This window comes from Mustela putorius, unplaced genomic scaffold, assembly GCF_011764305.1.
Source record: "Mustela putorius furo isolate JIRA1106 unplaced genomic scaffold, ASM1176430v1.1 tig00003972_pilon_pilon_pilon, whole genome shotgun sequence".
Lineage (NCBI taxonomy): Eukaryota > Metazoa > Chordata > Mammalia > Carnivora > Mustelidae > Mustela > Mustela putorius.
Window position 1 is genome coordinate 19654378 of NW_025422115.1, and position 27422 is coordinate 19681799.

Below are 27422 nucleotides of genomic sequence, written 5' to 3' on the forward strand. Positions count from 1 at the left end.
AACTAAGCTCTGGTACAAACACATTCATTGTGCTCAAGAGTGGCATTATTATCATGGACTTATCTAGGTATCACTATCTGGTTCCATTTCCCTTTTCATTCTCTGCCTTTCACATACCTATTCCTTTACTAGTTTGTGCTTACCTACTTGGGTCCCTAACTCAAGGGATGGGATTATTATCAACAAACTTATTCATAAATAAATCTGACACAGAATATACTAAAAATACATGAAATATTACTTAAAACAGAAATGGTCCTTTAAAAAAAGAAATGGAAGCATAAACACTCTTACAATGTTCATTTATCCCTGTCATTTTACACACCCAGCAACTAATATCAACCAGCAGTAAGAACATTAAGAAATATCTCTCCTCCATCAGAAGTTGCTCATATAATACCTAAAGTTAAAGCCATTTTGTTTATAAAAACTGAATAATCAGGGAATCAGTTCCCTCATCCATAAAATGGAATGAGTTAACAAGGGTTGGACTTAGATTCCAGCACAAAGATTTGAGGTACCTAAAGGGTGAGGTACGGGAGGGTGGACTATCCTCACAATCTTCAAAGTTGCCTTTATGTAACATGTCTGATTATTAAAATATACAAATTATTTACTTCATAAAAAGGGAGATATCACAGCCCGAACTATATTCCCTAGTGAAGTGGGGGTGTTAGCAAAGCTAGATGTTATGCTTTAATTCAAAACAACATTAATATAAAGGAATGACTGTTGCCAGGTCTAAGAAACCCTTGAACTGGCCTCAACACGGGGGTGTGGGGGTATGTGTGTGGGAATTTATGAACTTTAAAAGTGCCCCCAAAGTCTCAGGAAATTGTTTTTTAAAGAAAAGATCACCCACAATAGTTAATTTCAAAGTGCTACAAACTAGCTATCAAAGCATTTATTTAAAAAACTTTTTTGCATATGGCACTGTATAAAGCCAAAGTTGCTTTCGGGGAGGATAAACTTATTGGAGATATACATTAATAAAAGGCAAGTATCAGTGTTTGAAGAGAATGGTGGAAATTGAAACATGGGAACTGTATAACAGAGTTTTTAAAAAAATCACTCATCAAATTAAAGCTTTAATGGAGTCTCAGATGGCATTTACTTGCAGAACTGAAGAGGTTAAAATTATATTTCTCTATTAGTCTAAACACCATGAGAAAAGAAGTCCTAATTTTATCACCCTGTATTTTTCATAATGCTTGGCACAGTTTCCGTAACTTTTAACTTACTTTCCAACCCATGTTGCTGTTTGCTTTCTTGTCCTGTTATTTACATAGCCAAACTTCCTTTAAAGAGCAATTTGTTCATCTTTAGTGCCTCCATTTCCTTTCCCATCTTCAAGTCAATGATTCTTCAGCCCAAGCAGTGTGGTTTCTCATCTTACCACACTACTTAAATTAACTTTCCAATATCATCAGTAATCTTCATGTTGTTAATTCCAAATTCACTTTTCAAGTCTTTGAAGTTTTTTTTGCAATGTTTTTATCATTCTTAGAAGTACATTCTCTTCCTCTGGTTTCTACATTGCTCTATTTTCCTGGTTTACCTAACTACCACACTTTCAGAGGTTCTTAATCACAAGTCAGTTTCTGTGGGAGATTCTCCCCAACTGAAAACTGGGCTAGATGTCTCTCTCTACATGTTTCCACAGTATCTTGACCCGTCAAAGTGTTTACCTTTCTTTCTGAACACGTCATTTTATTTATCTCTTATCTACCCAACTAACCTGTAAATTATCAGAAGCAGGCATTATGTCTTTATTCTCCATTGTGTTTCTAACACTTAAAATAGTGCCTGGTGCATTGAATAAATGAATAAATGAATAGTAAGTACTCTATCATTAGTTAAAAATTTTGCAAGCAAAATTTACAATGCAAATCTCCAGTCATGATTTTTCATTTTAATCTGTTAAAACTGTTAGACAAAACCAAGGGCACTGAGAAAGTTATAGGGGATATTTGTAAGCAGCTAGCTTCAGTACTCAAATTACATTTAAGATTTAAACGAGGGAGCAGTTGGTTAATAGAGCAGGAAGAGAAATGCCAGGGACTAAGGAAACCTGGTATAATCCGGGACAAAATTCTTCAGGTCTCAGTATTACCTCACAGAAACTTTAATGAACTACAGAAATGTCACCTGGCAAAGAGAATTTGTTAAAGACAGACAATAAAATGGTCAAAACATGAATTTAATTATTTTTAATAGAAATGTTGATTTTTTTAAAATACTCAACCTAAGACTGATTTAAAGGAGGGAAATTATACAATTCTCAGAATAGGTGGCATATGAAAGAATATCTTATTCATTTGAAAGATATGAAAAATTCAGACCCAGTGACATTTAATAATTACACAAAAACAAATAGCATCAGGCCTATAAGCAAAACTTGAGAATTTGGAAATTCAACTCAACACTTTACCCAAAAAGTTATTTTAACTCATTGTTTTATTTCTCTAGGAGTACTTAATTAACTTTCTTTTAAAACCTCTTTTCTAAGCACTTGGACGTGAACAAATTAGTTCCCTTCAAACGGGCCTCTACAGAGATATTATATATATAAACTTCTAAGAAAAACAATGAAAAACCTTCAATGTGTAAAAATATACAATACAGGTGGCTTTTATCTAGTATATAGTATATAGTAATTATCAGAATATAGTAATTATCAGAAATATAGTAATTATCAGAAAGAGGTGCTTAACTATTAAAGCAAGAATATAATAAGATAGTTAGTATTATAGAATTAAGCTATTTCTTAGATATCTTAAAACATCTTAAAGAGGTGAATTCCAAGTAACTAAATACATATGTCACAAATAGTATTTTCTTACAGTTACTAATAAAGTAAGGCCTTCATAGGAAGATTATGTTTAAGTCTAAAATTCTTTACTAGATTGCCTAAATTCAATAGGGCTTAAGGGGGATACTTTCACTCAATTAACTAGTCCCCGCGTCTCCTGCAATGCTGTCACCACTTGCTATATTTAAGAATCTCCATTAGAATGGATCTTTTTAAGTGAAACACTTCTGTTACGAAAAATGCTGAAAGCTTCCTAGCAAAATACTGTTAAAGACATTTTATTAGTGTTTTGGATATTTATTTTAAAATGTTAGTTTAAATCTATCTTATTCTGGATGGAAAATAATTCTATTCACTGCCTACCTATTAAACAATTCTCCCATGGTAGTAAAATAAATTCAGAATAGATTTAGGTGTGTAATGACAAGCGGCTGCTTTAAAAAGCAATCAGGGGAGGAGGGGGGAAGAATAAGCTCTATTCTTTCTCCTCCTTTCCTTTCTCCTTAATATTCTGATAGGCTACTATTTTACTACAATACAATCCCAGACTCCCAGATCTTCCTTTGTTTAAATAATTTAAATGGATTTACCCTCTGAAACAGAGAGTCAGTGCTAGCCTTAAACTACCAGATACTCACCGAGTTAGGGTAGTTCAAGTAGCAGATCTGACAAGGCATATCCTGTGCTGATGACCTTGTATTCATCTGGCGTGTTCGAGACTTTTTACTTGGATTAATTACATGACACTCAGCAAAGAGCTTCTCCAGGTTTCCATCAAAGTACCTGCATTATTTAAACAGAAAGGATGAGAGCCCAGCAATAGCACACTGTTAGAGCTCTCCAAAAACCTGATTTCTATAGGGAACAGCAATGAACTGAATTAAAATAAACCCAGATCATAACCTTTTTGGCTCAGGGGAAAGGAGGTGTATGGCTACAAACTGTAGCAAAACAGAGGGGTGTGTGTATGAAAGCAGATTAAATTTTTTGTTGCTATTTTGGTATTTTTTACTTTGTTTTTATCCTGAGAAGCTAAGCTATTAGTATTTGATCAGTACTACAACTAAAACTTAAGAACGAAAGTTGTACTATCTCTACAAGTACCGTAAGGAAGAGTAACGGTATTTTAAAAGGCTAGGCTAATATTTTATACAAATGATTTTAGTAATAATTTTAGTTATACCAGCTTAAAAGTATTAGCAAGTAAACTACCTACAAGCATTGCTTACCCTACAAATCACGTGTCTCATTCTACAAAACTAATTTCATTTCTAAACATTTTAAAAAATAATTTTTAACTTACTAGCAAAGAGGAGGAAAGAGGGAACAAAGTGTATCTTAAAATGTTCTTATATCAAATAATCTATATACTTAGCTTTATATAAAATGTTTCTAAATGTACAGAAGTAGTTCACTAAGACATCTAGAGCATGGTATGCCAAGTAGAGCATGGTATGCCACGTACTATCCATAGAGTTTCAACTGAACTTCAAATTTCTTGACAGACAATGGGAATGGGAAATACTAATGGGAAATACTAAGCACAGTATTTCCCATTAATCCAGATGAGACATGGTTGCTGGCTTCCCAAAATATCGTAATAAAATATTAAAAATAGAGGGAATGTAGAGAATATTTAGAATAAAGGGAAAAGCAACACAGAGAAAAACTCTGAATCTGTCAATCAGTAAAACTAACAAAAATCATGAAAAATCTGGTCAATTACTTTTTAGCCTAGAAAGCATAGGTTTCAATAACTGCAATGTTCTTTGCATACAAACAAGAAGTTCTCAAGGTAAAAAATAAGTGATAGTCAAAGGAGATTTCCAATTATTTTTAATGCAGGTCTTGTTCAGGTTTTGTGTCAAAGCACTTACTGTATCTCCAGGAAAATCACTCAGATGAGAAAAAATCACATCACTCTCCCAAAACTAATAAATATCTCTTTATAAATAATGACAGACTGTTTCAATGAAATGATCAAATCATTAATCAAAATGTCAGTATATTATAAAAGGGGAACGCAAATAAAGTTGTCACTGATGACTCAGCTCATCAAAATATATAGAGAAAATCAAATGCTTTCCTCCTAATTATCTCTCAGAAAAGCTAAGATGTCAAGTTTTATTTGAAAAGTGGAAAGCATATTAAGCTAACATTAAATATGAACAGGCAATGGGCGCCTGGGTGGCTCAGTGGGTTAAGCCACTGCCTTCGGCTCAGGTCATGATCTCAGGGTCCTGGGATCGAGTTCCACATCGGGCTCTCTGCTCAGCAGGGAGCCTGCTTCCTTCTCTCACTCTCTATCTGCCTGCCTCTCTGCCTACTTGTGATCATCTCTGTCTGTCAAATAAAGAAAATCTTTAAAAAAATAATAGTAATAAATATGAACAGGCAAAGCAATTAAACACCGTGTTTTTAGAAAAGATATTCTTGCTCAAAAGAGACAAACTTCTGCCATCCAAATTTAACTACATGAAATTAGTAACTCCTTATACTTTGGTGATCATTCTAGACACCATTCTATGCATACATAGCCAAAGAGACATGTGTCTATAATGCCATCTAAATAGTATTTACTCCAGATTTATAACCTCCAGTAAACAATGTGTTAAGGTATTTTTGTCAATGAACATTAGTTTTCATCATTGCATAATATTCCACTGTAGGTATATACTATAATTTACCTAACCAGCCTTACACTAAGGGACATTTAGATGTGCCACACACAAATAATTCTAGATGAAAATCCGGGCCCATCTGACTGGGGAAAAGTATCTAGACTTAACTTGCATTTCTTTGTTAGTGAGGCTGAATACCTTTTCCTGTGAAGCTCTTACTATTAATTCATGAGTTCAGTATGTCAACAGAAAAGGGTAACTCTTTGTCTCATGGACTACTTTCTCCCCCCCCCCCCCCACCCGGCTCCAGTTTCTAATTTGCCGTCAACCTTGTTTAATGATGTTTAACTACCACTTTTAATTTTCATGTAGGCATACTGATCATGCAACCCTGTTGTGAGTTCTGGATCTCATATTAAGCTTTACAAGATCTCAATATCTAAAGATTATAAAAATCCATCCATGATTTATTTAGGCTTAAACTGTTTCCATTAAAACTGTTGAATTCACAAAGAAATTATTTTGTGTAAATAAGGAATAAAGCTGGAATTCCTTTCATTTTTTTTTAAAAGATTTTATTTATTTATTAGAGAGAGTACAAGCAGAGCAAGCGGCAGGCAGAAGGAGAAGCAGATTCCCCACTGATCAAGAAAAGGAGCCTGATGAGGGACCCAACCCTAGGACCCCGGAAAATAGACCCAAGCCAAGGGCAGCTGCTCCACATAGGCATCCTGGAATTCCATTTCATTTTAATTTAGATGGATAACCATTTGCTGAAGGGTGTTTCAATTACCCCAAACACTTCTACCTACCTGTAGGTCTCAGCTTAACCTGGAGTTCTTCCCCACTGCAGCCCCGAAATTAGGTAAGGTTTCCTGTATAACCTTCTAGTGGTACTTTGTACTCCTGCACAACACTTAATCACATAACCAACTCCATAATCACCTATGTTTTCTCTGTTGGGGTGTAAACTCCAAAAGGATGACCTAATTATTGCTGTAGCCCCAGTGTCTAGAAGAATCTGGTTATAATCATTCAATTTTTTTTTTTTAAAGAGTAACTGACTTAAAAAAATCCACAGTAACAAATCTGTAAACAAACAAATTTGCTCTAGGTATACTTCAGACTATAATAGGGTTATCAGCTCCTTGAGCCACTCTAGAAGCCTTCAGAGAACTTTCAAATACTGCAGAGGTAACGAGAACAGGGAATTTAAGAATCCACTCATACTGTCGGGCACAGTCGGCCTAGAAATCTCTTCAAGTTCCATTTTACAAGAAATTTAACATTTTAAAATTTTGTTTTTATCACCTACATGGTCTACCATGACTCTGTAATAGTTATTTGGAAATACTGAAACCTAATTTATTTTCACTCAACATAAAGTCAATATTTAAGTTTATTTTTTAAGTTGTCAACTTATATATTGAGTGTCCTTATGTTACATAACCCTACATTTAACCCTCCAGTTTTGGTGGGAAATCCCTGCAGCTTTTCCTCATTGATTATTATTTAATGTAATTGTTTCACTAATTACATATAGTTTCTACATTATATAGCCTTCCTTTCAAGAATAGTAAAAACTGTTTTTTTTTTTTTTTTTTGTTTCTTAACCTGATTACCTAATTACTCAGACATAACACAAATGCTTACTTCTGCCAAAATGTGCCACTGGCACTCCCCTCCTCCCAATATTCTTTATATTGACAGCATCCATTTCCTTCTGGTACCTGTTGTTATTGAAGTCTGTGGCCAAAATAATTTCTTTTTTTAAAGATTTTTATTTATTTTATTTGACAGAGAGAGAGAGAGATCACAAGTAGGCAGAGAAGGGGGGGTAGCAGGCTCCCCGCCAAGCAGAGAGCCTTATGCGGAGCTCCATTCCAGGACCCTGAGATCAAGACCTGAGCAGAAGGCAGAGACTTAGCCCACTGAGCTACCCAGGTGCCCCTCAAAATAATTTTTCTCATTTTATAATTAAAATCCTTTTTCAATTGGCATATATATATATATATATATATAATTGTTTTCTTTCTTCATTCTTGAAATTTAGTAGTTCTGTAGGCTTTATCTTAGCATTCAACTTTCTCTTTTGAAATGCCGTTCAGACTGTGCCCTGCTGGAATCATACTCAGTCTTTGTTAATTTGTCCTCCATGTCTACCATCTGCTAATTCTTTGTCCTTTTCCTGTCTTACACGTGTCTCTATTTTCCATAGTATCTGCTCTCCTTCTTGCTGTTGCCAAAGTGGTTTTAAATTGTGTGAGATTATTACTTGTCCCTCTTTTTTAGTTTCACCAGCTTCCTTTTTGTTTTGTTCTGTTGTTTTATCAATTCATCTTTGATGCCTCATCTCACAGTTTACATTTATTTTAATTTCCTTAAGAGAACAAAGAAGTTTTTTCTTTCTAATTATGATAATTTTATTAAGGACTACTATGCTCAAGAATATGTGTGGATTCTTAACTTCCATACTTTACCTGCTCACTCATCCTCCCTCATGTGAAACAGGCCAAAATGAAGAGACTAATTCAGTGTGAAGCACTGCTGTTCAGGTATCTAGTTTAACCAGTTAAGACCTACTTCTCTCTGCTTCAGAAACTTAACCAAACAGCTGCAAAGCTTATCCTATGACATTGCTTCCCTCCTTTCTTGCAACTCTTGCCACCTACTCTTTTGAGAAAACCATTCCTTTGATGAAAATGAAAATGAGGTGAAAAGAAAAATAAGAAGGGCAGTGTGGGTTTTCCTTCAGTGCAGTCTTTCCTCAGTCAGGAAAGGGTAGAATTAAAGTAACCCCACCTCATCTATCACATGGCCTAGACTTCTCTAGATCACGACTGTTAGAAGGGCAACTGGAGAGGTTTCTAAGTAGAGATTTTAAAATCCTCTTCTCTCTCTAGGGTTTTCTGTACATTCAACATGTTTGCCAAAACATAGTTAAACAAGTTGGCACTTAATTAGCCAACTTTCCAGAAGATCGAGATCTTAATTTTTCATTTTACTTGACTTCTAGACAGAAATGAAATTTTAAAGCACTAACGGTTATTGCCTAAGAACGGTGTGTGATTGTGGAGAAAGGAGACATGGCCAGTAAGGTACATACACGGCTACTGTTTCTTTTTGAATTCTGAATGACAGCGGCATCACTGTTTGCCACTTCAATACTTAATTTTGTCATTTGGAGTTTATCTCAAAAGCCTCTATGTCTTCACACTTCATAAAAACACCACTGCTAAATAAGTGCTTATTTTCACAACAGAATCAGAAAAGCAAAAAGATTAAGCTAACTTAAAGTTATATAGTGTGCTTTTCTACTGTATATTCTGAGGCTGTTTAGAGTTCAAGCCTCCTTACAGATTTCTCTCTTTTTTTAAAATATTTTATTTGACAGACAGAGATCACAAGTAGGCAAAGAGGCAGGCAGAGAGAGGAGGAAGCAGGCTCTCCGCTGAGCAGAAAGCCCGATGTGGGGCTGGATCAGAGGACCCTGGGATCACAACCTGAGCCAATGGCAGAGGCTTTAACCCATTGAGCCACCCAGGCACCCCTCCTTACAGATTTTTAATGTTCCCATTACATATTTATAACTAAAGTCAATTATCTAATGCTATATAGTCTGAGAGGGAACAAAAACACAAATATATGAAAATGTATACAAATACATTATGTCAGTCCATGTATAATATGCATGTACACACATTTCTATTTCTAAATAGCCAAATCACTTTTGTTTCAATATTCTTGTGTGGCATTTTATGGATACCAGACTTCAATTTCAAAAGGCAACAGAACAGTCACAATTGTCCTTAACTGTGTATACCTTAACTATAATTCTGATAAAGCACTAAAAAAAGGTCTGTGACACCAACATCTCTACCAGGAATTGTGATTTCAACTATTCTTTGGGTCCTATTAACCTGCTTCTAATGGTATAATTTTTCTACTTTTAGAAAAGGTACACTTGAGCAAAAATGTCAAGAAGCAAAGGAACAGTTTAAGTTTGTTTAAATCATATGGATGAATAAAAACTGCAATTATATTTATGAAAAACAAAAATAATAGGGTATGAAAAGGAGTCTTACTGAAAAGGTTCAGTATAACTGAACCACAGAGTAAAAAATACACTATGAGAGAAGCCTTTCCCACATGTAAGTATTAGTTTCAAAGCTTAATCCTCATATTTCATAGAAAGAAGCCACCAGATGCAGTATAGTATAGCAGTATAAGCATGCTATTAAATAGTAAAGCCAACAGTTCTTTCTCTTCCAGGGAATACGACTAAAACTCTGAAGCAACAGTTTTCATTTAAAACCCTTAAAACTAGACTTTTAAAAAACTGTTACTTTGGTAAAAATTTAAATCTAAAAAGGGCTCTTCAAGTAGAATGTGGTTTTTAATCATATTCTTTAAAAAGAAGGACTAAAGTTAGAATGTAAAATGGTGCACATATGAACCTCTACTAGGTAAAGTTCAGAATTCCAGAGAACTAAAACTTATGGATAGAAAAGTAAGGACTTAGGTTTAGAAAATCTTTTTTCTAAGAAGACTTTTGGCCCTCATAAGAAAAAGGATTTAATGAAGACTTACACATGTCTATAAGAACTTGTTTTAACACAGACCTGTACCCCTGGGGCTAATACATTATATGTTATAAAAAAAAAAAAAAGGAAAAGAAAAGAAAAAGAACTTGTTTTAAAAGTTTTGTTGTTTTTCTGTGCTAATCTAAAAAAATAAGTTTAGTTCTCATTTTATTTATTTTTTTAAAATATTTTATTTATTTGACAGAGATCACAAGTAGGCAGAGAGAGAGGAAGCAGGCTCCCCGCTGAACAGAGAGCCCGATGCAGGGCTTGATCCCAGGCTCCTGGGATCATGACCTGAGCGGAAGGCAGAGGCTTTAACCCACTGAGCCACCCAGGTGCCCCTAGTTCTCATTTTAATATTAATATATTATATGTGGTTTATAGCTAAATAAATACTATTGGTCATATATTTTTTAAAAATGCTTTTTGAGATTTTAAGACTTTTCTCCTATGAGAAAATCAACCTATTTAATTAAACAAACAAACAAAACAAAAAACCCCCACACAATCCTGAGCTTGCTTACTGCTGAGCAAAGACCACCTGACAAAGAAGCTACTAAACAAGTTGCAGTACAAAATTTTATTGTATTTTTGAAATTTTTTTATTTTTATTTTTTAAAGATTTTATTTATTTATTTGACAGAGACAGAGAGAGACAGTGAGAGAGAAAACACAAGCAGGGGGATTGGGAGAGGGAGAAGCAGGGCTCCCACTGAGCAGGGAGCCTGATGTGGGGCTCGATCCCTGGACCCCAGGACCCCAGGATCATGACCTGGGCCTAAGGCAGACGCCCAACGACTGAACCACCCAGGTGCCCTGCATATTTAAAAAAAAAGAAAGAAAAAATGATTCCATTTTTACATAGTCTCTACACCCAACATGGAGTTTGAACTCACAACCCCAAGATCCAGAGTCACATGGTCTAGTGACTGAGCCTGCCAGGCTCCCCATTATTATGTAATTTTTAAAAAAGTTTTTAAGTTCCAGTTAACATACAGTGTAATGTAGTTTAAGGTGTACAATATAGTGATTTAACACTTCCATACAAACCAGGTGCTCATCACAACAGACACTCCTTAATCCCAATTGCCTATGTCACCCATCCCCCCACCTCCCTTCTGGTAACCACCAATTCGTTCTCTATAGTTAAAAGTCTGTTTCTTGATTTGCTTCTCTTTTTTCCTTTGCTCCTTTTGTTTCTTAAGTTAGACACGAGTGAAATCCTATGTAGTTATCTTTCTGTGACTGACTTATCCTCTCTAGCTCTAACCATGTTGTTGCAAATGGCAAGGTTTCATTCTTTTTTATCATATTGTATTATTTTTGAGAAACTTTCTACCATTTGTTCCTTCATACTTTATCCTTTTTGGTTCTGAGCCATGATGAAAGCAAGTATATTAAGAAAAGAATCTCAGCAATACAGATGGAAGATAGCTCCTTCTAGGCCTGAATTAGCACAATTTTAACAGAAACACAATAATCTATGTCATCTTCCCAAAACGTTCCCACCCCATTATAAAAAATTTCAATATACCAAAGTCAAAAGAACAGTAAATTGAACTCCCACATACCCTTCATCCAGCTTTAACCATTACCAACATTTTGCTAATCAAAAGGCTTTTCTGAGAAATACAGTTTTATTCCCATATGAACTTTTAAGGTAGATCTGAAACTATGCCAGACATTTTAAGAAGAAACTAATGACTATTCCCCTCACAGGCAGTTATTCACGTTCCCTGGCTTGATCAGGATTATTTCAATTTACCAAATTCTTCTAACCTAAAGCCTCTGAATATTCAAGAACATTACAGTATCCAGAACTTCGTAACTTATGTATACATGTGCGTTCTTCACACACACTTCCCCAACCTGAGGAAAAGCTTCAAAGCTTTTATTATTCTCTCACAAGAGACTATGGCCCCCAAAATGACAAGGACCAGTATTATTTTCTAAAACGATTTTTTTTACTTCAAAGAAAACAAAGACAGTGGCTTCTGTGCCCCTCTGTCCAAATATGTGCATGCAAGGGAAATGTCTACACCCTCTGCTCTGCTTAGTGGTCTTTTCCACTTGCTACACAGGAGCAGCACAACTTAATAAATAAAAGGAAACAAACTACTTGCTTCATGCAATAGTGGATCTGATTCCAAAGGGAGAGAAATATGAAAAATGCATATAAAATATTTTAAAATTATATCATTTTATTATTTTGATAATGATGTCTCAATATATTTAACGGAAGTCCTCAGGTAAAATCTAGCTATGCTAAAACTAAGAATAAGGAATCAAAATACAAAATACTATATATTTAATATCCACTTTTACATAGTTCCCTCACATATTAAGTAACTATATGTGGGAACTGTGTTGGTCAGTCACTGTGTTAATAATGGCCATGAAGGAAAGAGATGGACAGCTACTTCAATATGACATGCTAAGGGTAAAAGAGGTGGAAGAAGAATGCTAGCTAGTTAAGTACAGAAAATAGCAAGTAACTTCAAGATGTAAAAATGACTTAACAGTAAATGCGTTAAGAATTTGGAGATTTAAAAAAAAATTTGGAGATTAAGGAGATCCTAGGGGCATTAGGTGAGTTGCATAAGATATGGAACTGTACATGATGTTTACATCTGTGAGTATAACCCCAGAATGAAATATGTGCTCTGAATTTGTATAAAATATAGCTCCTGAGAAGACTGGGACCTGAAGAGTCAAGGGCATCCTGACAGAGTATAGAGGAGTAAGTACAGACATACAGAATAGAGTGAAACTATGGAAGGTTTTCAAAAGCCAGATGGTATGGCTTTGACATGGTAGGAATCAGAAATATTTGACATGGTAGGAATCAAAATATTGCAGACTGATAAAATGAGCTGACATGGTCAAAATTTACGACGGATATGATATGATACCCAGGAAGGTAGTGAGGAAACTGTCTTGGCAAAATGTTGCTTTACTTGTAGGTAACCAAAGGTACTATGAATCCTAAAACAATCCAGAAAACAAACCAGCCCTTCCCTTTTAAGGTCATTCCTTTTCTTATGTGTACACGTGTGTTTTAAAGTTATTTTTGTTGTGATATAATGGCAATTCTACAAAAGCGCATAAATATCAATGGGCAGCTTACAAATAGTTATAAAGCAAACACCTGTGTATAACCAACCCAGAACAAGTAGAATACAGCTAGTGCTTCAGAAACACTCCAAACATCCCTTCTCAGTAACAAACTCCTCTTCCCCAGAGACATAATCACTATCCTATTTCTTTAAAAGTTTTACCACCTAAATATGAATGCTAAACAATATGGATTAGTTCTGCCTGTTCTTGAATTGAATACAAACAAAATCATACAGGACATATGTACTTAGAGGTCTTCCTTTCAGTCAATATGATGCTTTTTAAGATTCATCTATGTTGTCAATTGCAGCTTTAAGTTATTTTTTTTTTGCTGAAGATATTACAGAAATACACCATAATTATCTACCTATTAATAGACCTTTGGGTTGTTTGTAGGTTGGAGCTATTACGAATAATGCTGCTATGAGCACACTTAGGACTTTCAATTTAGATGTGCATATTTCTTTCTACTAGGTGTATACCTGGGAGTGGAATTACTGGGTCAAAGATATGTGTCTAAATACTGGCAGAAAAAAAAATAATAAAACATTTTTACAGGTCTTCCTAAATTAACTAAATCTGTAGACTCCTTTGGATTTCCTATGTACACAATACACATCATCAGTGAATAATGTTTATCATCTGCTTTACAACTATGATACTTTTTACTACTGGCTAGGATCATCCTCAGTATTATGTTGAACAGAAGTGAAAACAGATATCCATGTTTTGAACTCTATCTAACAGGGAAATTTTTCCAACATTTCAGCATGAACTATAATATCTCCCAAAGGTATTTTTATAGATTTTCTAGATTAATAAATTTCCCTTTCCTGCCTATTTTCCTAATGGCTCCTTTATAAAATCATGAATAATGACTGATTTTTAGGAACTACTCCCTTAAATCTACTGAAATGTTTTTCTCAATAAAATCTGTTCAAGTGGGACACCTGGGTGGCTCAGTGGGTTAAAGCCTCTGCCTTTGGCTCATGGTCCTAGGGTCCTGGGTTCGAGCCCCTCGTCGGGCTCTCTGTTTGGCGGGGGGCCTGCTTCCTCCTCTCTCTGCCTGCCTCTCTGCCTACTTGCGATCTCTGCCTGTCAAATAAATAAATAATAATTTTTAAAAATCTTAAAAAAACAAAAACAAAAACAAAAAAACTGTTCAGGAGACCATAGTGAATTGTTTCATGTTAAACCAACCTAGGATTCCTGGGATAAATCAGAGCTGTCCGGGTTATTTTCCTTTTTATGTATTGTTGAACACTCATTTGCAAGTATTGTGGGTTTTATTTTTTGCACCTGTGTAAATGAGAGAAATTGACAAGTAATGTTTCAGTTGGGTCTTGGAATCAAAGTTGTGACAGCCTTATAAAGATGGGGATCCTCGTTTTGTTTTCTAAAAGAATACAAGGTTGGAGTTAGTATCTCATTAAGTGTTGGTAGAACTCTCCAGTATATCCATCCAGACTTAGACTTTTCTTTACAGAAAATTTCACTTTACAGTGATAGCTCATATAGGTTTTTCTATTTATTTCTCAAGTCAATTTTGGTAAATCACAAATTTCTAAGAATTTATCCATTTCGTGTAAAATTTCGAATTTTGACACCGTTATCCACAATACCTTAGAATTTTTTTTTAAAGAATGGGCAGGATTCAAGGTGACATTCTTTTTTGTTCCTGATATTAGTTATTTGTGCCTTTTTTCTTGATTAATCTCACCTGGGTATCAATGTTAATCAGTCTTAAAAAAAAAAATCTTCTGGCTCTTTGAGCCACTCCACTATACATTTCTTTGCTGTTTTATTAAATTTTGCTGTTATTTCCTCTTGTAATTTCTCTGAATTTATTCTGTTGCTCGTTTCCTATTGTGACGTGTCTAGCTCATTATTTGAGACTTAAGATGAAATCTTAGCTCATTACTTTCCTTAAATATCCTGGAGTTCCCGAATCGAGTCTCGGTGCTGGGCTCCCTCCTCAGCAGTGGCTCTGCTTCTGCCTCTCATGTTCACTCTCTCTCATTCTCTCTCTCTCAAATAAGTAAATAAAATCCTTAAAAAAAATACGCATTTAAGGTTATAAACTCAACTTCCTAAGCACAATTTAGATTACATTCCACAATTTCTCCCTTATTATTCAAATCGCTGCTTAAGTAACATTATGAATATCTGAAACATTGATATAACAAAATATTGACTTAGAAGAATACAAACATTAGTTACAACATAAAGGCATTTATGGTAATTAAGAGATGGTACTGTTTATGAAAACATTTTCCATGCACACGGTATTTATTTTTTTTTTTTTTTACTTATTTATTGGGACAGAGAGAGCACAAGCAGGCAGAGAGAGAGAGAGGAAAGCAGGGTCCCTGCTGAGAAGAGAGCCCAATGCGGGGCTTGATCCCAGGACCCTGAGACCCTGACATGAGCTGAAGGCAGAGGTTTAACCCATTGAGGCACCCAGGCACCCCTGAACACCGTATTCTAAATTGGCATTTGTTTTTCAACCTACTGAGGTATCATCTTACTATTATTTCCACTACTGCTGTTAAGTCAGCTGTTCTCTAAAAAGAATATATATACTTTCTATATATTTTTGTCTATTTACATAAAATATATACACAAATTTTTACTCTTTGAAAGTAATCTTCCTTGCATCTTGCTTTCATGACTATTTTCCCTGTTGTTTCTGTAGTTTTACTATGTTTTAAAATGTGGATTGAAATGTGGATTTCAAAAAAAAAAAAAAAAGTGGATTTCTTTTTACCATATATTTCATGAAATCTAAAATGCTTTGGTACCGAAATTTCATGATCTTACCAGAGAGAGAAATGGGAATGTTTTCACTTAAGTCAGTATTTCGATCTTGTTGGACTGCAAGGTGCCATCAATTGAAAGATGCATTCAACTTTTAACCAAAATAAAATATCTTAGAATCAGTGAAATAGTATTTATTATGCATGGGAACTGTTAGGCTTCTTAAATTCTGGGCATTTTTTTTCCCCCCACCAATCTGGAAAATTATCAGCCATTATATCTTCAAATACTACCTTTGGTTCATTCTCTCCTAAAACTCAGTAAGATCTTCTCACTATATCCTCTACATTTCTTAACTTCTCTTTTGCACTTTCCATCTTTTAGTGTATGCGTAATTTAGATAGTGGTTTAGTTTGATCTTTTAGTACCTTTAGCTTTGTCCAATCAGCTGTTAAATTAAGTCACTGAGTTAATTTTGCTTACTTTCTTTAGTTACAGAAATTCTTTTTCGAGTCATTTTCCTAACTTTGCTGGAACCAGATCATGCCTAACAGTCTCACACTTACACTTGACTTATTTCAACAGGTGCTTTTAATGTTTAACACTGGTACCATACTTATATGAGCTGCACATAAAGAAATGGAACTATGAATTGAGTACATAAAATACAATAAAGTAAAAATAAGTTAACAATAATAAAAGAAAAATAAGAAAACCTTTTTCATATGGTTAAGATAGCTCATACTGGGGCGCGTGGGTGGCTCAGTGGGTTGGGCCTTCGCCTTCAGTTCAGGATCAAGCCCCGCACTGGGCTCTCTGCTCAGTGAGGAGCCTACTTCCCCCCACTCTCTGCCTACGTGCTATCACTCTTTCTCTGTCAAATAAATAAATAAAATCTTAAAAAAAAAAAAAAAGAAGAAGAAGAAGAAGACGACGACGACGACAGTTCAGGCTTTCTAGTTTCTTGCTGATGGTATACCCTATTGATCCAGTTCTGACAATTCTAATATCTGGAGTCTCAAATTGTTATGTTTTAATTTAAAAAAATAATTTGGGGAAATAGTTTGAGGTCTTAATGTTCTTTCCCTGGAAGACATTTTTATTTGTTTGTGTCAAGTGCCTGAGTACATTAACAGTCTGGGACCATCTTAATCCACATTCAAGGCTTAAGATTTTCTGGGGCATACATGACATGAATACTATCTTTAATCTTTAGAAGAGCTGGTTTACCTGACCCTCATTCTTGGTGGGTCTAAGACTCCAAACCACCCCCCCAACACAAACCAAACGGCCAATAAAAATCACAGCCATCTGTATGTAAACCTGGTAATTCACAGACCTGTGCCCCTGGGACTAATAATCCATTATATGTTAATAAAAAATTAAAACAAAAAATCACAGCCACCTTAGCTACTCTTAGCTACCTCTTCTAGATCAGAATATACTTCCAGTGCAAAGCAGACTGAACGCTTGGCTCATCTGCCTAGGTTTCCATATTCTCTTGGGCCTTAACCCTCTCATTCCTATTTTACTAATACTTTGATATTCTTGATTTTTTAAAAAAGATTTTATTTAATTGAGATAGAGTGAGAAAGAAAGAGCAGAGTGGGGGGAGGGGCAGAGGAAGAAGAGAAGGAGGCTCCCCAATGAGCAGGGAGCCCGAAGCAAGGTTCAATCCCAGGATCCCGAAATTATGACCTGAGCCAAAGGCAGACTCTCCACCAACTGAGCCACCCAGACACCCCAGATATTCTTTATTTTTAAAGGATGTTTCAATATTGGAGCACGCGGGTGGCTCAGTGGGTGAAGCATCTGCCTTCAGCTCAGGTCATGATCCCAGGGTCCTGGGATTGAGCACTGCATCAGGCTCTCTGTGGGGAGAGCCTGCTTTTCCCTCTTCCTCTTCTGCTCCCCCGCCTGTGCTCTCCCCATCCCCCTGTCAAGTAAATAAATAAAATCTTCAGGAAAAAAAGAAAAAAGATGTTCCAATATCAAAAAGATTTCTCTACTATATTTAGTGGATAGAATGGCCCAAATTACCAGAAATTTCCAAGAGTCTCATATTTTCTGTCACAGTTCAAACTCCAGCTTAACATCTCTTCCACCCACACTCTGCTTTTAATCAGCCATCACTATCCTAAGTCAAACCAACATTTTTCTTTTACCTGGGTTATTAAAATAGTTTTCCAATGGGTCATCCTGCCGATGGACAATCAGCTCATATTGTAATTAAATTTTTTTCCTGCAATAATGCCCTTATATCACATTTCTCCACAAAACAACCTTAAAATCTTCCCACTTAATAGGAAAAAAAGCCAAATTCAGTTGCTTAGAATTCAAGGTCCTCCACAGTGTGCTTCCTATTAAACATGCCCCATCATTTTTCTTCTATCTTTCATGTACTCCAGTTGCTCTAAATCTCATTACCATTCAACATATGTTCCTTAAGCTACCTCCTTCCCCCAACTTCTTTCCTGAAGTGCCCAGGTTCCCACTCTGCCTGCTCTCCCAAGCCCAATCAAATGCCATCTCATCAACAAATCCTTTCCCACCTGAGCCAGAAATAACCATTTATGTATTCCCTTAAAGCTTTATCTATAAGTACCTTAAGGGTAAAATGGTATATGATACATGGTTTTGTGTACCTCTTCATCATCAAACCTCTGGTCAATGTCTTTTACACAGCTGATATTAAAAAACATTCTTGGAATTTATGAAGTGGCAAGATAGCAGGGAGATTAGGGACAACAGAATAACTTCAGGTGAAGTAACTAAAGGAGAAAATTGCTCCGAGTTCATACGCTAGGAGGTGGTGGAGCAGAGATCCTATGTTCTTAACCACTACAGTGTAAGACGGTACATTTGCCGCTTTCTATACATGCTCCCTGATAACACCTCAACTGTTTAAACAATAAAAACCCACTACACTATAGAATAGTGATGAATGCCATCATAAAAGCCTGGTTTGTAACAAACCAAATTTACACTCACATCCTAGAAGTTAACTGTGAAACAATGTATTATTAGTGGTGTGGCTAAGAAAATTTCCATACCATCATAATAACATACAAGTACTGGTTCTAGTAACTATTCACTAAATGGTGTTATAGCTTCAGAATGGAAAGTGGAAAGCTATTTGCAACATAGTCTGCATTGAAATCAATCTTCAATCAATCAAGATTCTTTGATTATACCTATCCATGAAAAGAAATAAGTAATCAACCACCTATATATCTCCCCTGGTGTGTGTGTGTGTGTGTGTGTGTACCAGTTAACTCAATAACGCCCACCTTATAGAGAAGATACAGGTTTGTTTTTTGTTGTTATTTATTTATTTTTTTTTACTTGTTATCAATTCTAAAGAAGCTTGATTTGGGGGGCTTTGTCTCTAGTTCCTGACATATTGAAATCTGATTTACATGCTTGTCATAATTTACAGAAATTACGTGTATATTATAAAAAATAAATAAATAAAACCTAGAAATGGTTGAACTAAAATATTTACTAAACACTATATATTAGGAATTGTGTTATGTACTAGCAATGAAAGATGAGTAAGATAATTCTTACGCACAAACAACTCTAACAGAAGTTCTGACATATTAAACACATATAAAAGAACCAATGAAGAAGTGATTAGCTGTCTTGAGAAATATGCATAGCCATCTTAGAATTAAAGCTTAAGCTGGGTTTTATTTTCTTTTATCCTACAATTTTTTTTAAAACTTTATTTATTTGACAGAGAGAGATATAGCGAGAACAGGAACACAAGCAGGGGGAGTGGGAGAGGGAGAAGCAGGCTCCCCACCGAGCAGGGAACCCGATGTGGGGCTAGATCCCAGGACACAGGCATCAGGACCTGAGCTGAAGGCAGACAATGACTGAGCTACCTGGGCACCCCTTAAGTTGGGTTTTAAAGAACAATTAGGAGGGGTGCCTCGGTGGCTCAGTGGGTTAAAGCCTCTACCTTCGGCTCAGGTCACGATCCTGGGGTCCTGGAATTGAGCCCTACATTGGGCTCTCTGCTCAGCAGGGAGCCTGCTTCCCCACCCCCGCCCACCTACTTGTGATCTCTTTCAAATAAATAAATAAAATCTTAAAAAAAAAAATTAGAAAAATGTACAATATGGAAGGGTATGCCAGGCATGGGCCAATGACAGCACCAGTCCAAAAGTGCTCCCTTGGGCAGCCTACACAGATATCCACAGAAGCCCCATGTCAGACAAAGGAAACAGTTGCAAAGTTGAGTCGACACAAAAATGAATTTGGTGACATTTAAAAGTTGTGTACTACTAAAGTGTAATATAAGAACAGAAATAAAGATAATAGAATGGCAGACAGAAGCTTAATTTTTAGAGATTTATTTATTTTAGAGACTGAGAGAAAGACAGTGTGCACGAGCAGGGGAAAGGCAGAGGGAAAGGGACAAAGAGAGTAGCAGATTCCCCACTGATCGAGGAGCCCAAAGTGGGGCTCAATCACATGATCCTGAGATCATGACCTGAGCTGAAATTAAGAGTCATAAGCTTAACCGATTGAGCCACCCAGGTGCCCCAGAAGCTGGATTTGTAAATGTCTTGTCAAGGGAGGTGGGTGGAAAGTACGGGCAAAATAGGTACAAACTTCCAGTTATAAAACTAGTTAAAATCATAGAAATAAAGTCTATATTCTCGAGAATATAGACAGTAATATTGTAATAACATTATATGGTGACAGAGGATAACCACATTTATCATTAATGACTGAGTAATGCAAACAACTGCTGATCACTGTGTCATACACCTGAAACCAAACATTATATGTCAATTATATTTCAACAGTAATAATAAAAAAAATCTAAAATAAAAAAGTTTTGTCATAAAAAGAAAGGGAAAAAAAGGACAACTCACTTTCCCAATCTCTCCTGCTGAATGGATTCAGGCCTAGCAGAGTAAGTGTGACCTATAGTTTGTGAAAAGCATGGTACTTGAAGATTTGTGAGGAATTCATTCTGCCAATAGGGGTAGGATACATCCAGCTTTCAGAGGCCAAAACATCAGAAATACCAGTTGTGATGACACATGCCCAATACTGTTGATGAGCTGTGATGCCTGTGCCCAACGGCAATAGCAACAGCATTTACTGAAACAGTTTGACACTATGACTTGGGCACTTTTGCTGAATGCATAGTCTTTATATAGTCACTGAATCTCCATCTTTTTTTTTTTTTTTGGACAGAGAGAGAGATCACAAGTAGTCAGAGAGGCATGCAGAGAGAGAGGGGGAAGCATGCTCCCCACTGAGCAGAGAGCCCAATGTGGGGTTCGATCCCAGGACCCTGAGATCATGACCAGAGGCTTAATCCATTGTGCCTCCCAGGCACCAGATTCTCCATCTTTAATGTCGTTTCTCACCTGTTCTCTTCAAGTATACTTACAACTAAAAATCCTGACTGATATATCAGGAAAGGGAGAGGGCTCAAGATAAGATAGATGAAATAATGGAAGAAACACCCCACAAAAAAATTAGAAGATCAAAGCCCAGATGGAAAGGTTAGCCTTTAAAGTTTAGAAGTAGACAGGCAGATCAAGTTGTTGGCACACTTCTAATTCCCTGATTTGTTCTGTTTTGCTTCATGTGGAGGAGCATGGGAAGAAATCCAGTGAAGAGAGAAAATTCTATTTAATTTATACAACAGAAAAAAGTTAATATACAGAGTAAAAATGCAAAAGGCTGGGTAAGAAAGAAAATGGCAAAGGTTTGGAAAGTTGCTATCAGAGAGAAAAGATGACACCAAAAAATTTAAATGGTCCCTTCTCCATAAGCCCCTCACCACCTTCACCAAAATGTATCTTTAAAAGAATAAATTACTTGTTTTGGGGGTCAGGATAAATTTGTTTAAACTATGGACTAGAAGTCTGGGGACAAATAAGAACTGTTAGCAAGAAATCTACTTAAACCTCGATGGCTCTCACTAGACTCTAAGATCCTCCTCCATGGCAGGGAGGCTCCCTAATGAATAAATAAATAAGAAACTAATATGCCTGGTATATGGAAATGAGGAAAGACAGTAGAAAGAAAGGACAGAATGTGAAGTACTTCACAATTTTTCCTAGAGTAAGATTTCTCTTTAATTATGTCAAAATGAATAGAAATCATACTTGAATATATTGTGTTACCAACTGGGAAGTACAATTTCTTTGAAAAATGCTATGTAGGGGCACCTGGGTGGCTCGGTGGATTAAATGTCTGCCCTTCAGCTCGGGCCATGGTCCAGGGATCTTGGGAATGAGTCCCTCAACTGGCTCTTTGCTCAGTGGTAAACCTGTTTCTCCCTCTGCCTCCACCCCCAGCTTGTGCTCTCTCTCTCTCAAATAAATAAATCTATAAATAAGTAAATAAATAAGTACATAAAGCTATGTAGCAAAATTATTGGCCATGCTAACCTTTCTTACAATTCCTGGAATTCTAAATTGTTACAAGATTGTCATACAAGTCACCTTCACTTTTATACTCAAGGACAAGAAGATGCACAGTGTCAATGAGCAAAGCCTCCTTACGTTCTTTTTTCCAAGGGTATTAAGGGAGGTGGAAGGAGAATGAATGGAAAGGGGCCTAAGCATTGGTGTTTTTTAAAGTTCTTAATAGTTTATCAGTTGATTCTTTGAAGTTTTCTAGGTAGATGATTATATGGTCTACAAAAATTTCTCTTCCTTTTTTAAATAAAAGCTTTCATTACAAGTGAGTGCTTGTTTTCTGAATTACATAAGTTAATGTATTACTGTTAACACTTTTCTAGGATTACTGAAGAAAGTCCACAGAACACATAAAAGTATGAAGAAAAACCTAAATATAATCCATAACCTCCCATTACCAAACAATTTTTTATCATTTATTTAATTTTCCATGTATTATTTTACTTATCAGAACTTCTAGTACATTTAAATGCCGGTGATAGCCAGTACCCTGTTTGATTTTATTGGACATCCTTCCAATGTTTCAAAATTAAGGGTAATTCTGCTGTACATTATTAGTTAATACCCTTTATGAAACTGAGAAATTACCTTCTTAGTTTGCTAAAAATTGTTTTTTTTCCCTAAATCATGGGTAACACTAACCTGTTAAAGAGTAGTAAAATACTATAGATAAATTATTTTTTTCTTAATCATGACCTATTCTTACATTCCTAGGAGAAATGCTAGAAGTCTTACTAGACTATTAATTCTTCCAATTTAATTAAAGATTACTTATTAATTCAACAGCTATGTTCATAATAAAGGTGGTTTTTATCTTATGCAGCTGTTCTCCAATTTTGTAATGAGAATAACAAGGGTTATTCTGATTTGGCTAACAGGAATTAATGATGTCTTTTCTTTTTCCATGTTCTGAAATAATTTTCAATAGAAACTTGCAGTTCCTTGATGGTTTATTAGATATAACTTGACCATAAAATCATCTAGTTAAGCAGTTTTTGGAGGAGAGGAAATCTTTTAGTATATTACTACATTTTTCCATGGTTATTTTTCTACTTAGAATTTCCAATTCTAAGCTTTCAAATATACTGGCAAAAGTAGTACTCAGTATTCATTTATAATTCTGAAATATTTTTCCTATCTATAATTATGCATTATGCCCAATGTTGTTTATTTGTGCCTTTCTCCCCTACAACCATATCTGCCAATGGTTTATTTCCTCACCCATTTTGACAAGATTTTACAGCAAAACTGAGCAGAAAGTAGAGAACACTCCTATTTATCCCTTGCCCCCAACCCCCAATCTGAGCCACTATCAACAACTCATACCAGAGCGGCACACCTGACAGAATCATCAACACACCATTATCATCCAAAGTACACAGATTACATTAAGGTTCACTTTTGTGTTATACATTTTATAGGTTTAGACAAATGTACTGTGATACATATGCAACATAACAGTTTCGTACAGAACAGTTTCACGGCCCTAAAAATCCTTTTTGCTCCATGTATTCATCCTTCCCTCCACCTAATCACTGGCAACCACTGATCTTACTATCCCTGTAGTTTTTTCTTTTCCAAAATGTCATATCGTTGGAATCACACAGTATATAGCTTTTGCAGATTGCTTCTTTCACTCAGTAACGTGCATTTAAAGTTTCTCCATGTCTCTCCATGACTTCATACCTCATTTCTTTTTAGCACTAAATAATATTCAAGCGTCTGGACATATCACAGTTTATTCATCCACCCACCAAATGGAGGACATCTTGATTGCTTCTAAATTTTAGAATTATGAATAAAAATGCTATGAATATTCATGTGCAGGTTTTTGTGTGGACACAAGCTTTCAACTCATTTGGGTAAATACCAAAAAGTATGAGTGCTAGATCCTATGGTAAAAGTATGTTTAGTTTTGTAAGAAACTGCCAAACTGGAAGCAAATCAGCTACGCCATTTTGCATCCCCACCAGCAAGGAGAGTTCTTGTTGCTCCGCATCCTCATCAGTATTTGGTAGTGTCAGTGTTCTGGATTTTAGCCAATTCTAATAAATAGGCAGTGATATCTTGTTTTAATTAGCAATGCCGTGATAATACATGCTGTTGAGTATCTCTTCATACACTTATTTAACATGTGTATCTTCTTTAATGCATTGTCTATTCAGATCTTTACCCACTGGGTTTTTTTTTTTATTAGTGAGTTTTAGGAGTTCTTTATCTATTTTGGATTGTCTTTATCAGATACCTTTTGCAAATATTTTCTCCAAGTGCCCGGCTTGTTTCTCATTCTTTTGATATTTCCCTTTTAAAAAAATCCTTTTCAAAGAAGTTTTTGTTTTATGTATTTTTGTTCTCTATTTCATTTACATTGCTTTTATCTTAAATACCTATCCTATTGTCTTTGGATTTATTTTGTGTTTTTCTAAGTTCCTGTTTCAAAGGCTTTGTTTTCTATCTCTTTTTCTTTTTCTTATGAAGATACTAAGCCTGCAAATTCCTAGTTCTCATCAGCCATATCCTACATTTGTATTGTCCCTGTTTAGTTATAATCATTTTGGGATAATAAGTTACTTGCAAGTGTGAAAATAGAATGCATATTGATTTTCACTGGAATTCATTAGTGTAAATTTGACCAATTTGAAAATAACACACTCTGAAAGGTACCAAATACCAATACATATTTTAAATGTTTACTGAAAAACAGTCTAGAAGAAAACACATTAGTATAAGAAGAATTATGTGTCAAGGGAGATAAGGGAAAGAGAGCATCCATAAAACAAGAATTAAGTTATTAAAATAAATAAAATGGATACTGTTGAACTAAACAATTCAAGATGGCTAAATAGCAAAATGGGTGCAAAAAGAAACACAAGTTAGTGAATTAAAGATAAACTTGAGAAACTTCACAGACCAGAGTAGAAAGACAAAGATGACAGAAAAAAACATTTTTAGAAAGTTAAAATTAACTTCCAAAAGAGATCCAGAAATTTCAACATGTTACTAACATGGATTACAGAAAGCATTAAGAGAATCAAGAAAAGTAGAAGAAATAATAGCTAAGAATTTCCCATCCAAGTACTAACCAGGCCTGACCCTGCTTAGCTTCTGAGATCAAATGAGATCGGGCGCGTTCAGGGTGGTATGGCCAAAAATATTAGTTCTCAGACTTAAAGGGCCCAACTAGATGTGCTTTCAAAACTACCCCAAATTTCAGAATATTAAGGACTTCCCTTAGAGCCCTTAAAAATTTTAATACATATAAAATGACTTAAATGACTAAAGATATATTCTGGAGGGAAAAAGGTAAATTTGGAGAAAACAGTGGGATGCCAAGAGACTAGCCAAAAGAAAAAAAAAAAAAAAAAAAGTTAAATATAAGCTAGTAAAAATGCTTATAAAGGTGACCACTAGAAAAACTGAAATAAAACAGGTAACTCTGAAATTGGGGGGGGGGGAAGGGAAGAAAAATTGATACCAAGCCAACAACAACAACAAAAATATAAAGAACAACTTAAAATGGCAATAATTTAATCTAAACATATTAGTAATCACTGAGTGTGGCAGTGTTAATATTAAACATGGAGTACAATGTGAAACTCATTAAATGAGACAAAAAGATACTGCATATTGGTTTTAAACACATTAAAGATTAAAAGGTACCCAATAACATACCCTCAGAATATATAAAACACTGAAATTACAAAAAGAAACTGAAAAGTTCACACACACATAGAAGTTTCCAAGGAGCTGCCTACTTTTTAATTCATACTTACCACTAAGTAAAGTATTTAACTGAAAAATGCTTTCAGCAGTGTCAACAGTGTTATAGGAGAAATTTTCTTTGGAGAAATACATTAATAAGAAACAAACTGTTAAGTCAAGTTCACTAGGAAAAAAAAAATCAGATATAAATAATGAAAACTCCTTTTCCTAACCTAAGTGTCATAAAATAAGCCCCAAAATAAATGTTACCAAAAATAAGAAATACTACTGACTTCCAAAAAGGTAGTCAGATCCACAAGGGCAGCAGGGGCAATCACACTGAGGAATATTTTATTCTCCATGAACCCTGGGAAAACTATGTATGTTTAAGAACATAAGCTCTGGGGTCCAACAGACCTGAGTCTGAATGCTAACTCCTTGTGTTACAAAACTGAGATAAATATATTAAGCCCTAAGAGCTTTACTTTCCATATCAATTAAGTGGAGATAATAGTTTCTAACTCCATAAAGCTATAAAGCTATAATAGTTTCTAACTCCATAATGCCTGGAACAAAGGGCTCCATAACTGATAACTACTATTTGTTACTATTAATTGTAGTTGGGGTGCAATGTGTGAGAAACTGAGCAATGGGGACACATGGGTGGCTCAGCTGGTTAACTGTCTGCCTTTGGCTCAGGTTATGATCCCATAGTCCTGGGAGCCTGCTTCTCCCTCTGCCTGCTGCTCCCCTTGCTTGTGATCTCTCTCTCTCTCTCTGACTAATACATAAAATCTTTAAAAAATAAATTGAGCAATGTGCTTGGTATTATTTAATATATGTTTTCCAAACTTCTTTCAACTTTAAAATCAAATGGGAAGTATTTTCCATTTACTTCTCATAATATTTGGGTTCTCAATTCCCAACAACTAGTGTTAATTCTTTATTAAAATTAGGATTGCTAATTTTAGACTGAAGAATATGGCTGGTAGAATAAATATAGGCTGTCACCGTACCACAATCTAAGGAAGAAAAAAGTTAAGAAATGCATTAATATTGTCCTTCACTACTCCTGTAATTTCTTCCCTTTTAGAACTAGAAACATTTTCAGAGAGAAAATACCCAATGGAATATATAATAGAAAATACTCATGGAATATTTAAAAATACTCAACGGAATATAATCTTGCTTGAAATCAGAGAACAAGTCCAAACAGCTATTTTGATGGTCAGGATACCCTGAGTAACTTATTTTTACTGAATAAATGTCTTTAATATGCTTAAAATAAAGTTTTATGGGCAAGAAAATTTTAAGTAATTAATGGAAGATATTATTCATACGTTTGAAGACTGTATCAATCGCTTTTTAAAAT

General features: G+C 35.3%; 1 protein-coding gene across 1 annotated transcript in view; it reads right to left on the reverse strand.

The window, feature by feature from the left end:
• Nucleotides 1-27422, reverse strand: part of ARIH1 (ariadne RBR E3 ubiquitin protein ligase 1) — a 118847-nt gene that overhangs the window by 45081 nt on the left and 46344 nt on the right. Inside the window, exon 3 of the mRNA XM_045070709.1 lies at nucleotides 3451-3595. Within this exon, the coding sequence (XP_044926644.1) occupies nucleotides 3451-3595 (145 nt within the window). The remainder of the gene's footprint in view (nucleotides 1-3450; nucleotides 3596-27422) is intronic.